This window comes from Trametes versicolor (assembly GCF_000271585.1).
Source record: "Trametes versicolor FP-101664 SS1 unplaced genomic scaffold TRAVEscaffold_12, whole genome shotgun sequence".
Taxonomy (NCBI): domain Eukaryota; kingdom Fungi; phylum Basidiomycota; class Agaricomycetes; order Polyporales; family Polyporaceae; genus Trametes; species Trametes versicolor.
This window is the reverse complement of record NW_007360332.1, coordinates 567,122-580,747: the sequence shown is the minus strand read 5'-3', so window position 1 is coordinate 580,747 and position 13,626 is coordinate 567,122. Positions and strand designations below refer to the sequence as shown.

Here is a 13,626-nt window from a genome sequence, read left to right as displayed (position 1 = left end):
TTATAGCAGCGCGTCGTACACGTCGTCAGATCGTCACTCAGAGTCGGTAGAATAGAAGTACAGTCAGTGTCCGTCACGGCCCCTCAACCACGATGTATTGAGTCACGAGGCGAGCGAGGTCCAAACAATCCGGGGCTGCCCTGAGGGGGTGCCAGGAGGTGCTCGACCTGCTGGGGAGGGGGCGATGGCTGGAACGCAGGGTTCGCTGTAGGGCAATCCGTGTCAGCGCGCGTAGAAGTACCCTTCAAAGGTAGACTTACGAAGCCAGGTCGCCCACGATTGCGTCTGCGGTACCGCCTCCGGTGGGGGAGGGGGAGGGGCAGCAGCAGCCGGTCTCCTACGTCGGGATCCGCGGGTATTGATAGACCTCCACGCGCTAGGTGCTGGCTGGGGCATTTCAGGCTCGGGCTCTGGAGCTGGCGCCGGCTCCGGTTGCGCTCCGTCAGTAGGAACACAAGTCATGGCGGGTTTCCTGAAGAAAAGTCAGCATCACACAGCGTAACGGATCGATGAAGACCTACCAGCCGGGGTCGAATTCGCCTCCAGGGCCATACTTCGACTTGAACTGGAGAAGCTCGCCGATTGCACTGCGACAGAGAGTCAGCACCATCACAAAGGTTAATCGCATGTCACTCACTATTCGAGGTTACGCTTGTCTTCACGCAGCTTGCCGACTTCGCTCAGCAGCATGCGAACTTCGGTCGCCAACGACCGGCTGAACTCATCGAGGTACTGGTGGCAATGTCACGACGATGTATAAGGTCACACGGAGAGACACTTACGCCTTGCACATTGTACGGCACTTGTTCGTGTGCTGTGGCTTTCACAGCTTCGATGGTTTCTTGCTTGCGTTGCTCGCAGTCGGCACGCCATGCTGCATTCAACGGGTAAGCCGCGCCTCGAAGCACCGCAGGCACCGCGCTCACCTTCCGCCATGTCTCGAATGGTACCCTCGTACGCTACCCGCTGCTGCTCGATGGCCTCTAGCGCAGCTCGTTGATCTGCAGCCGTCTCAATCAGACTCAGTATATCTTTCAAACAAGGAATCCACATACTGGCTCGCATCTCATCCAAGAGGTCTGCTTTGGACTGCTCCTGTGCCGCCAGCATTGCCGATTGCCCTTCCAGAATCTGCTGAAGCATGTTGCGTGTCTGAGCGTCTTCGGCGTCCTTCTGGTCCCAGCGATTCTGCTTGAACTCCCAACGCTCGTCAGTGAGCTCGCGCTTCCGTGCTAGCTCGTCGCGCTGCTCGGACACTAGGTTCGTGATGTCACCAAGCTGAGCCCGCATAGCCTCGTCGCGCTCCAGCATCTCGGCCCGTTCGGTCTCCCGCCGCTCCGCCTCTTCCGCCTCCCTTGCCATCTTCTCATCCTCAAGCTCCTTGCGTACAGCGCCCAGTTCCGATTCCAGGGCACGTATGTGGGCTTGATACTCTGCGTGCATGCGTTCGCGCTCTGCCGCCGCTTCGGCCTGAGCACGCTCCCTCTCGACTTGGGCCGCCTCTCGCTCTCGTTGAAGCTCCTCGCGTTCCTTGTCGACGGTGTTACGAATATCTTCGGCGTGACGAGTGGCAGCCTCGAGCATCGACGCCGCTAGGAGCTCTGTCTCCGCTGTGCTCGCGGGGACGACCGGCTGAGGCTGCTCCCCAAGTGGAGGGAGAGCAGTCTCTGGTTCTGGCATATCTCCGAGGACCGACGTGCCCGGTGGGGGGACAGGCAAGGCACCCTCCGTCATGCCGGGCATAGTGCCCAGACGTCGCTCTAATTCATCCCAGATCCCGTCGCGGCGGGCTTGTGCTTCCTCGTCGCGTCGTGCTTCGTTGTTCCTGAACATGGTCTCGCGATCCTCTTCGTTGGCCTTGAAGTTCTCGTCGCGCTTGACCTCCTCCTCCTGGAGTTCATCGAGCATGTGTTCCATCCTATTACCGAGGTCGTCCATGCGCGCCCTTGCATCCTCATAGTGGTGGTGTTGTTCAAGGTCAAGCGGGCCGCCGGAGGGGTAGCGCTCTTGAAGATGACCAGGCGGTATAGGTCGGGCGCGTGGTGATTCGGGATACACAGTTCTTGCAGTCCTTTCAGTTCTTCCAGGAGAATATGGAGGCTCCAAGGGAGGGGGAATGCTGACGGGGGCCTCATGCGGATGGACATATTCCCCTCCGACGTCAGGAAGAGTGTCAGCTATTGGATGAGCAGTCTCAGCAACTGGAGGGGCCTGACTGGGCAAGTGCGGAATGATGATATCGTCCGGCTGGCGCAGTTGGTCGGTGTAGCTGCGCTCTGTAGCCGCCGTCCCTGCAAGAGGAGGCCCTGTAGGTACATACCCAGGAGGACGATGCGTCGTAGTAACGCGTTCCGCAGTAGGAGGCGGGGCGTGGCCACCTGCGTACGATTAGCATAAGAAAACTACATATATTTGCAAGTCACTTACGCCCACTACGATCACCACTGACGGACCTTGGTCTTGATCCTGGACCATGTGGTCAGTGGGTGGGACATATCACAAACAAATGAGAACTATATACCTGTGTGCTCGTAATAATCCTCTGCGTCTGAGAGACCATCAGCACGACGAACACGATATCGTAGCCCAGAGAAGACTCACGCGGGGACACACTTCTTGAACGCCCGTGGGGACTGGCCCGTTCAGACTCAGCGAGGCTCAGGGCAGTTGGTGGACGATCACTTCTAAGTCTCGTGACATGCGGCCTGCCGTGCTCGGTAACTTCTCTTTCGGTGGCAGGTCGACTGCGAGCTTGACTGTGAGTACGACCGGGAGGTATAATGGTATGCCGCTCAGGAGACCTAGAGAGGGAACGGGGAAGATGGCTTGGCCCTGCCTCACTTTCGTAGAATTGAGAACGAGAAGGTGTGTGCCCCGTTCTAGGTGGAGGGATCGGTCTGCCGTCGTCGTCGTATTGGGAAGGATGTGTTGTTGGGAGCCTTCGACCGCCTTCGCTGTAATGTGAGCCCGGGGGACGGTGGGACCTTCCACCGTCATCATCAACGTGGGAGGTGGGGGATCGAGGAACTCTTCGGCCGTCGTCATCACGGTGGGATGGAGGGGACCGATAGCGCCTGCGCCCAGCTTCGTCGAACGACGGTGTCCTTGAACGACCTCTGTAACGACGCTCAGATGGGGACCCATGTCGCCTGCCGTGACGTCGGTCATCCTCCGAGTAACCAGGAGAGGGTGAGTGGTAGCGTCCCCTTTGCTCTCCATACCTGCGCTCGTCATCCCTTGGATAGCGACGAGAACGGTCCCTGTCTCTTCCGTAACTGGAAGGATAGCGAGGGTCTTCCTCGCGGTAGCGGTCTCCCTCGCGGTAGCGGGGTGAACGGGATCTATACCGTCTATGACCCCGAGAACCATCACGAGGCGAACGGGGCGAGCGCGATCGGTAGTGACGGGGCGAACGTGAACGTGAACGGTGGTGACGGGGTGAACGTGAACGTGAACGTGGGCGATCTGACTCCCTGTAGGGAGGATCGTGCGAGTATCCTCCGGTTGGGCTTCGCTGTATAACGACGGTGTGTGGCTGGTCGGGATGGCTGGCAGGTCCGGCTGAGGGGATCAGCACTTGTGGTATAGTGCCTGCGTGGGGTGGGCCAATGACGATAGGTGGTTGTTGCACGGCGTGATGGTCGGATGGAGAATGATCACGGAGAGTAGGGGACGACGCCCTATGGGATCGACGACTACGCTCCGAAGGACGTCGCGATGTTGAAGGTACGACGATGGTCACGGGCTCGTGTTCTCGTGGAGAACGACTGCGGGTGCCACGAGAAGATGAGCGCGAACGTGTGCGCGAGCTTCGCGTACGAGACCCGTGGCGGGAGCGGTCTTCATCTCTCACAATGATCTGCGTGGGCTGTGCTTGTCCCGGGATCATAGGCGGATACTGCTGTCCCGGGCCCACAAGCGGATACTGCTGTCCTGGACCACTAAACGGCGGAGAGGGTTGTATGATGTAGGTCGGCCCCGGTGCTCCCGCTCCTCCCGGTGCCTGACCAGACTCGGACGGAAGGATCTGAATTGTCTGGGGGGCACCAGCAGGCGGGTGTTCACCGCGATACTCTGACCTGGGAGATGCTGGCCGAGAGGGATGAGACGGCGTGTGTGCTGCTGGCCGCTCTCCGACATCGCCCTCCGTCGCAGACGGCGCGTGCGGGCGGCGATGAGGATCACCTAAATCGTGCTCGGGAGTATGAGGGGCGTGGTATGAGGAGGAGTGCCCCGGGGAAGACGGTTCTTCTGTTGGAGCCGGCGCAGAGTGCACTTCGACGACGGTGGGCTGCATGGGCTGCACTCCGGGAGGCGGAAGTACTGTGATGGGCACCTGCGGTCCAGGGAACCCAGGTTGCATCTGCTCTCCAGGAGGAGGAACGACCCTATACCGCTCTTCTGTCCGGTCGCTACGAGGGCTGGACGACCGACTGGATCCTGACACCAACCTCGGGGGTACAAAATCCCCTTCATCCTCCGGGGACATGGGTATACGGTAAGTGCCGGGAGGTGGCATAGGTTCTGGAGGCCCCGGATATGGTCCGGGAATAACAGGCCCAACGACAGGTGGGTAGAATGAGCCAGGAGGAGGAGGAACAACCGGTGGCGTGCGCTCCCTAGGGAATTCAGCTGGTCTGCCTTCACTTGAATATTCACCTGGAGGTGGCTGGTATCTCGGAGGAAACTGAGCTCCTGGGGGAAACACCGAGGGAGGAATCACAGTAGTAGTAATTCTTTCCGGGCCCTGCTGAGAACCGCCTGCACCTACATTTCAATGAGCTCGATGAACGTTGCCATTTGAGCAACAATATATGGAAGCACGTACCGTCACGTCGCAGAGTATGGGCGATCTGGTTGAGCAACGGAAGCACCTCGTCGCGTGTTTGCTCCAACCGCGCGGACACACTCTGGATCTCCGCATGACGATCATGTACATCCCGTTCGAGCCACTGATTGAGGCCTCTGAGGTAGCTGATGACCTCGCTCTGCTGCTCTAAACCTGCAAGTTGTCCAGAACGATTATCCTTCGTGCGAGGTCAATTTCCATTACAGCATAATGAGTGTTAGAGCTCACTCTGAGCAGGCCCAGTATGTCGTTGAATGTAGAGGGAAGTTGCACAATCGTCTGAATTATTGACGGTCAGGAAATGTCGCAGATGTGTCAGGGGTAGCACTCACAGGTCCTGCAACGACCGGGATGGCTTGTGGAGGCTGAGGGGGGTACATCATCCCAGGCGGTGGTACCGCAGCTTGCTCCTGACCCTGCTGGTCGCCTGGAGCAGGTCGATACCAGCTCGGCTGATCTGGTCCTGGAGGGCCGGTATCGACAGGTGCAGGTGCAGTCTGTGGCCTCGAAGGCACGTCCTACGCAGCGAAGAGTCAGTAAAGATGCGGTAACGAAGCGTCTCCGGCGACCGACCGTCTCAGTATGGAACCACCCGTCGGTGCCCGGGCGGCGTCGTTGACGCAGTTGCCGAACACGTTCGTCATAGTCAATGTCGTCACCACTTACAGGTTGTACTCCCATGCGAGCTCCTGGTACAACAGGAGGTCGGTCAACAACACTCTCATTCCCTTCCGAGGGCGCAGCGTCTTGCCCCACCGTGGTTTGGCCGGGCGGTTGACGAGCAACGCGAGGAGGCCGCGGTGGCACATAAGGGTATCGTGTGGTGGCCGTCGGAATTGTCGGTTGGGCGAGCGGCACTGTACCGGGGCGATCGGGCACGGCGTGCTCGAACGTGGGGCTGGCACTGCGTGGACGAGGCCTAGGTCCAGGACGGTAGATGAGAGGGATGAGGGGAGGCGGGCCTTGTACAGGCGCTTGAGCGGGGGGTGGTCCAGATATCAAGATCTCCATGAGCTCCTGGTCGAAGGTTGAGCCCGGCACATGAGCAGTTGGCGCGTATATGGTGGGCTGGTCCGCACTGCGAGCCTCTGCATCTGCCCGAGCTTGGTTCAAAAGACGCCTCACAGTGGACGAGCCGACTGAATCGACTGCAGAGCCCTCATCTTCCGCGGGAGGCGCCGCGCGCGCGCGATCCAGGAGGCGTCCAAGTGTGTCCTCGATACCCCGCAGTCTGTCCGATAACTCGCCAAACCGGTCTGGGGGCGGTGGGCCAAGCGAACGGTCGTGGAGGTCATCCAAAAGCCGGTTCGTTGCATTCTGCCCATCCAACATGGAGGCAATCTGCTGGCGGATGGCGTCCAGACCGTTGCGCAAGTCGCCAAGGTTGATCTGCGGCACAGGCCTCGCGGTACCACTCGAAATAGACGACGACGAGGGGGAAGAGGACAGCGGAGGCGGCGTGGGCGTTAAGCTGCGCGCCTGAGGAATCGCGAGCCCGATGTCAGATAGCTGGGATGGGGTAGCCGACGTAGGCGGATACGATGTCGGAGACGAAGCCTCTGAGCTCTCAGGCGAAGAGGAAATGGGGGAAGACGAAGGCCAGGACGGAGATCCGGGATCGCCCATGGGATACGTCTCGGACTCCATCAAGCTCATGTCGTCCGAGTGGTGCGATGAGAGGAAGGACATGGTGTCGCTCATCGTGTCTGGGGACGGGATACGAATAGGCGGGGGCGACAGGGAAATCGCGCGCACAATCCTCGGACCCTCCCGGGGGATCGCAGGCGTAGCCCTCTCGGAACGGGACGACCTGTCTGAGGAGATGATGCTGCTACCTCCCACGGACATGTCCTTGCGAGGAACCGGGGGCGGGATGTCGGGCATTACCCTCTGTCTCAGAAGATCCTCGAGATCCTCCAGCGTGTTCTTGATGTCCTGGATGTTATCGGCCAGGTCCCGGGCCTCGGCTCCCCTCGCGTCGTTGGCGTCGTTCAAGTACTGCAGCAGGCGGTTCACATCATGTGTGAGGATATTGCTTGGCGCATCCGACGGCACCGTCTCAATGGTCGACATGATTGATGGAATGTCTCCCCGAGGCGTTGTGAAGCTGACTTGGAACGACGGTGAAGGCGTCGGCGGGACAGGTGACGGGGGGAGGGGGATCATCAGGGGTGACACCTATAACATGACGTGAATACCGATGTCAATTCACAGATTTTGTCAATACTAGACTTACCGAGTCTGCACGCCTGGGCGATTGGGGAGGACGTAAAGTCCTCTCTGTCGCCGGCACCGAAAGCAATGACGGCTCCGTCTCAAGGTCCAGCTCGAACTCCGAGGGCGCAATGCGCGAGGAGCTCATCGACAACGACGAGACCGTGGACACACTGGACGGAGTCCTGGTGAGCATTCGGGCCCGCGGCAAGTCCGTAGGCAGCAGCGACGGAGAAGCCACACTTGGAAGCAACGAGATAGTAGACTGCGTGGGGGTGAGCTCCAGCGACGCGGACGACGATTCCGACATGGGCGACGACGGGCTGACTTCCGTGATCGGCGTAAGCATCGAATCCTCGGACGATTCGGGCGTGCCACTCGGGCGCAAGAACGACGTCTCGAAGGACGTGTCGGGGCCTTCTGCAAGTGCCAACGACGCCATCGACGGCGACGCGCGAAGCATCGACGACTCGTAGGACTCGTCCGACTCCGCTCCCCACTGAGACTCCGGGATTGCAGGACTCGACGCAGTAGTCGGCTGCTCGATGGTCGACGGTATGGTGGGCGTGAGCTGGCTCGAAGGCGTCGGGGTGACAGACGATTCCGTAGGGCTGGAGATTGTCGGCTCAATGCTCATATCCAGCTCCGACAAAGGCAGGATCGGAGACGGGCCCGGGATAGACTCCGTCGTAGACCACTCCGTGCTCGGCTCGATAGCGGAAGGAGTTGGGACGCGTCCCAAGGGAGAGCTAGGTGTCAACTCGATCGACGACACCGTTGGCTCCGTAGGCGAGAGGGGAGGCGAGGTGGCGCGCTCAGTCAACACAAGCTCGGACAGCTCACTAGGGCTGTACGTCGACGGCGGCAGAGGGATGTCCACCGGGTCAGTATCGACCTCCGGCTCGATGTCAAGCTCGAGCTCCCTCGAGATAGGCGACGGCGCCGACGAAGGAATCGTCGGGATCTCCGAGGGCGGGTTGATGCTGATCTCGTCCGCCTCCGGCATCCTGTACCGGCCGTCCGCCGTCTTGAACTCCGTCGACACGTCCGATGCACACAGGTCCGCGGTGATGTACTCTGTCTCCGGTGGCGGCTCGCACAGCGGCGCAGTCTTGTACTCGGTCTCTCCGCGCTCCGTGGGGCACGTCTCCGCAGTCTCGAATTCGGTGTCGCAAATGATCGCCGTCTCGTAGTCTGATATCGAGGGGATTGTCGACAGACTCTTGAACGACGCTGTAGACGGCGAGTTCGGGACGGGCGTCCGCGCAGTGTAGTACGTCGATCCCTCCGTGTCGCTCTCCGACCGCGGCTCGTCTTCCGAGGAACGCGTGTATGACACCACTGAGCGCGTCGGGGTGACAGAGCGGCTGCGCGTGTCCATTGTGGGCGTCGTCGCCGTCGTACGCGAGTAGCTTTCAAGCGTGCTCAGACCGGCGGTAAGCGATCCACTCCCGTACGTCTCTGTGTTGTACGTGAACGTGCCCGAGTACGTTCCGGAGTACGTTCCCGAGTACGAAGCCGAATTCTCCTTGTCCGACACCTCGTCCGAGTCGCTCGGGTAGGAGTTGGTGGTGTACGAGCGGGACCCGCGGGGGGTGCGTCGGCGCATGCCGCCAGAACGTGTGAGGCCGCTGCGCGAGGGCGACGTGGAGCTGTACAAGCCGTCGGTGAGCGTGTCCGAGTCGTGAGAGTCCCCGAGCATCGAGGCGGATGTCGTCCCGCGGTAAGAGAGCGTTGAGGGGACAACAGCGGTGCCGGACCCGGACAACAGCTCGACCGTCTCGTCTGTGAGCAGTCCCGTTCCAGTCCGAGTCTCGGTTCCAGTGAGAGCGCGAGTGAAGGACGACGACGAATAGAAGCTCGATGTGGGCGTGCGCGTCGCAGATCCCGAGGCCGAACCCGCGCTGAAGAACGCGTCGTCAGAGACCGAACTAGCCGTCTCGGACCCTCTGCCTCGACCGACGCTGGGTGGCGGAGACAAGTACGTTGCGCCTCCCAACCTCGGCCCACTTGAGATGGTGACCGGGGATCCATCGCCGACTGCCACCCCGCCCGCAAGTCCCAGGCCAAAGCCCAGTCCGGGGCGTCCCTCGCGAGCCCTGCGCACTGCTGACGCAAACTCCTCGTCCAGATCGGTGAGGGAGCTCGTGCGGCGCAAGGAGCTGCTGCGACTCGGCGCGATGACGCGAGGGTCGCCAGGATACAGGTATCCCTGCGAAGATATTGCCCCATCGTCCGTAGCACGGGTGCGGTGGGCGGACGCAAGGGACGGGCGCCGCGAGAGCGAACTGGATCCAGAGAGTGATTGAATGTCGGAGAGTTCGTCGAGTGGGGGGACGTAGACTGTCGAAGCCGAGCCCGACGCTGAACCGGACTGCGACGTCGCTGTACTCGACATCGACTGGATGGTGCGGACGGAACCGGCCGGAGACCGCGTGCTAGAGCGGTCGGGGATAGTCACAGCGCGATCCAGTACCTCCCTACAAACAGTTGCTCGTTAGCTCTCTTCGACCCCGAGAACACAGAAAGACATACCAGATGGCGCTGACCCAGCGCACGCGTTCTCTTGCGCTCTCCGCCCCCAGCCTCTCGATACCATCGCCGTAAAGCAACTGGAAAGGACACAGTGTCTCCATCAAGCCCATGTCGCCCATCTGGCCCGTGGACTCTGCTGTCTCACTCTGAACGCGAGCCGCGATCGTGCCGACATCGTCTTGAGCTGTCGGGTGGAGCGGCGAGGGCACCGAGCGCACTTCGATGCAGTTCAGTAGATCAAGGGTCACAATACCTCTACCTCCCCCGGGCGCAATCCACGAGAGGAGAAGCATGTGCGGATAGAGGAGGGCCTGGCACCGCTGCCATCTGTACGGCGGAGGGGCGTGGACGTTGAGGTACCACAGCAATCCAATCCTTAGCGGCTGGAAACAAAGCAAACATGTCAGAATCGCGCTCACTGCATGATCAACATAGGCAGGTGAAGGGCGAGGAGAGGAGCACAGAGAGATAAGATAAGGTTGATCGTGCGGGCAACTCACCTCCTGGGCGTCTCCCGCGTTCGCGTACTGGCCGAGCTCCGAAAGGTCGAATGCAGGAGGAAGAGCGCCGCTTCCGCTCATGCTTGCGTCCCCACTCGTGCTCATCTCCGCGTCGTATCCACCTCCTTCGACTCGGCGGCCACTTTCGTCCAGTCCGCCAAACGCACGGTCTCTCAGACGCGCGTTTCCGCGCTCCGCGCGTCTGCGTAGACTGAAAAGACCGTCTCCCTGGGTCGGGGACGGAGACGTGTTGTTGGACCGTACGGACTTGCCAAGGGACGGCGTGCGTTCTTTCCAAGCTGCAACGATGTTCCTCACAGACGTGAGCGGCGACCGCGGAGAAGTTTGCGGCCTGCGCAATGAGGATGCAGTCGGAGTGGCCGTCGTGGTGAATCCCGAGCTCGTGAAGGTATTCGTGTTGGTGTATGAGCTGGTCGCGGTGGGACCGGTCCCCGTGAACGTGCTTGGACCACTGCGCGTTTGCGTGAACGTTCCGCTGCTGGTAGGAGGATATCTCGAGTCGGCGGATAGAGATGTGGGACCGCGAGGCGGGGGTGAAAGAAGAGAGGACATTGGGCCTGAAGAAGACACCGTCGAGCCTGATCTACTCTTGGTGGGGGACGACGGTCGCGAGCTGTAGCCGTAGGTCGAAGTCCCGTATCCGGCCGTGCTGCCATATCCATAACCAGTCGTAGTTGCGGTGTGTCCGAACGTCGACATGGATGGGCTCATCGTGGTCGTGTAGGGGCTGGGAGAGCGAGGTGCGGGGGAACGCGGGCCCATTGGGGCAGAAAGCGTACGCGTATGCCCGAACAGACGGGGGGATTCCCTGCCCGTGGTAGTCTGCTTCTCCTCGAAAAATGCGATCAGTTCTCCAGCACGGCGACCGGGGACGTTGAGGACACGCCCTGGGGTGTGAGCACCGGGAGTGCCACTGGGGTCTGTAGCGGCACGAGTATGGAGGGAGGGAAGAACTGGAGAAACTCGTCCTTCCAAGTTCACCGACCGCCTGCTCTCACCAGGGATAGAGTAGAGCGTGTTCGGCCTGCTGCCCTGGCCACTTCCAGACTGTGCAAAGGACGTCGGACGCGATGGGTTCTCGGTATGCTCAGAAATGGTGCTCAGAACCCTACGCTCCCGGTCGAGAAGGGTGTCCGCGAGCGACCGGTAATCCCCCGACAGATAGGTGGCAGGAGTTGCAGACGTAGTAGCGCTGTACTGGCCGGTGTACGACGAGGACGTTACGACAGACGAGCCCCCGCGGGACCACTCCGTCAGTGCGTCTTCAGTGTTGGCGATTTCGTCGTCAACCATGCTGAGGGCGGCTTCCACCTCAGCCGCGTCGTCCATCGAGTTTTCGTCGGAGTAGGTGTAAGTGTCGGAATCCCTCGACGAGGGTGGGGGGGAAACGAGGATCCTGCGCATTTGACGTGGCGAGGAGAGCTCGGTGTCGTAGTTGGAGCCAATCGGTGTTACTACGAAAAGAATGTCAACACACCATACGCACGGCACGCGTGCCTCGAGGCATCAGGAGTAATGCAACAACCACGCACTGGAACGTTCAGAAGACAGTCTGGAGGAAGAGTAGGGGGTTTGTGTGGGGGAGAGCGTGGAGAAAGTTGCCGTGCCAAAGAGGGGCGACCTTGGCTCCCCGCTCGAGGGATTGGTCGAAGTATAGCTTGTCATTTGGTGAGGTCAAGCCAGAACATGGCCCAGAGGTGAGATAATCGAAAAGCAGCAGCAGGGTTGTGACAGCGTCGAGGACTAGAGCAGAGCACTGCGGCGAAAAACGTCGGGGAGGTCTTGAGGGGCTCCTGATGGCGCCGAGGGCTGAACGGACGGAGAAAGAGGTGCTTTCGAGGCAAGCACGGACCTGTACGCGCTGATGAGCGCTGGTCCCGCTAGGTTCGATTCGCTGTTCAACGCCGCTTCAGGGCAGGTCTTCACGCGCTCGTGTATGGGCATGTGATCGCGTTAGAGTTCGAGCTCCCACCCGCGCGTCTCCCATCGCTGACGACCCTGGAAGGCGGGATGACCGTGTCTGTTTGGGCATGCGCACTGAGGTAAGTATGTTTCTGGTTCCGCTCAGGAAAGAGCACATGGGATACTCATCGTCCTCCTAGCACCCCAGTGCTCCCTTCGTCAATTTGGGCTGATCTCTTGCTCGTCAGAGCAATCCTCTTACCCCTCGTTGCAATTGCGGAGTCGTTCGTGCTCGATCAAACCAGGCACAACGGGAATGCTTGTCATCTGACGAGCAAGTACGTGCCTCTTCGGGCGCCGTTCGAGTCTCGAAATTCGCGCGTTGCCCAGAGCGCACTGGATTTGGCGGTACTTGACAAGGTAAGGGTATGAGGATCAAAGCGTCGACGCTATTTCGCCATGCCCCCACTTTATATATTTCAGATCGGATTGTCTTCACAGAAGAACTTACATATCACAAAGTCGACGTATGTGTTGCTTAAGGATGCTTCGGAAGCACCGTGAAACAGTGTGACGTCATGGACGAGCGTACTGTAGCTCGATCGCTAGCGCTGCTGTCCAAAACATGACTGAACCTAGATTTTCGGTACGTTTGTTTTTGACATCGAATATATGACCTTTCCCGGGTAATATGACGTCGGTGTTCGAGTCCCCGCCGCGTGTGCCCGCAATCAATATGTGGACACTGGAGGCCTGCATACCTACACTGGCATATGAACAGACTCAGAGCAGCTCGCATCTAATGATATCATAAGCGATCGCTCTGCTACATAGGGGCCCAGCGCGCTGGTCTTGAACATAAACAAAGAGCATGTTATTAAATCCGTCGCCAAGTAGTACTACGCACAGCCCGGAAGGTGTAGTAGAGACGACGAGGTTAACCAACTTCCAGCTGTGTGGCCCAACGCGGCATTACTGCTGCTATACACGTGTTACGGGCCGCGATTGCGAGACTATATAGCCTGAGTGCGCAGTACTGCGGTTAGAGTTCAGTTGAGTCGAGTCCGCCGGCCGCAGGGTCCGCCTGTCACGGCGCCGTCACTCAGCACAGCACCACCAACTGAACGCATACAAGAAGCTGCTCGGAACCTCACACACCCCCACTCGTATACAAACTCCTCAACGCAGACCGTCGTCGAATATCGCACGAAACAAACTTGCACCATGGCATCCCAAGGTGCCGATGACTCGATTGGAGGCTGTTGCTGTGGGTTGCATACACGTCCCGACAGGGAATAATAGACTTCATATAACTCACCTCGTCGTTCCAACAGGTATCGCTTGTACGACCATCTTCGAATCTTGGTGCAATCAGAGTACGCCGCGTCTCGCGGCAGGGTCCTGTACTCGAGTTGAAACGTGCGGCTAACCGTCCTCTGACAGAGAGCTATGGGTCCGGGGGAAGCACCAAACAGGCCGGGTGCTGCACTTCCTGCTGTTCGAAGTCTTTTGACGAAGACGAATTTTCCAGCGGCAGAAAGGCCGGGCCCAAGACAAGCTCGTCGCAGCCTGCGCCGCAACAACCCATGTCGGACAAGCCCGCAG

General features: G+C 59.8%; 2 protein-coding genes across 2 annotated transcripts; both read right to left on the bottom strand.

Annotated features, from left to right (window-relative positions):
- Positions 1 to 83: 83 nt before the first annotated feature.
- TRAVEDRAFT_40040 (uncharacterized protein) lies at positions 84 to 1,917 on the bottom strand (the record flags this gene model as incomplete). Its single annotated transcript, XM_008045225.1, has 7 exons — positions 84 to 205; positions 261 to 472; positions 522 to 587; positions 638 to 732; positions 783 to 874; positions 927 to 1,001; positions 1,056 to 1,917. The coding sequence occupies 7 exons, from the start codon at positions 1,915 to 1,917 to the stop codon at positions 84 to 86; spliced, it is 1,524 nt and encodes a 507-aa protein (XP_008043416.1).
- An 8,175-nt stretch (positions 1,918 to 10,092) lies between these two features.
- Positions 10,093 to 11,784, bottom strand: TRAVEDRAFT_108253 (uncharacterized protein; the record flags this gene model as incomplete). The annotated part of the gene is made up of 2 exons (XM_008045517.1): positions 10,093 to 11,573; positions 11,652 to 11,784. Coding segments are annotated over 2 exons (1,614 nt in total), but the record flags the coding sequence as incomplete, so codon positions are not given.
- Between the last annotated feature and the right edge of the window lie 1,842 nt (positions 11,785 to 13,626).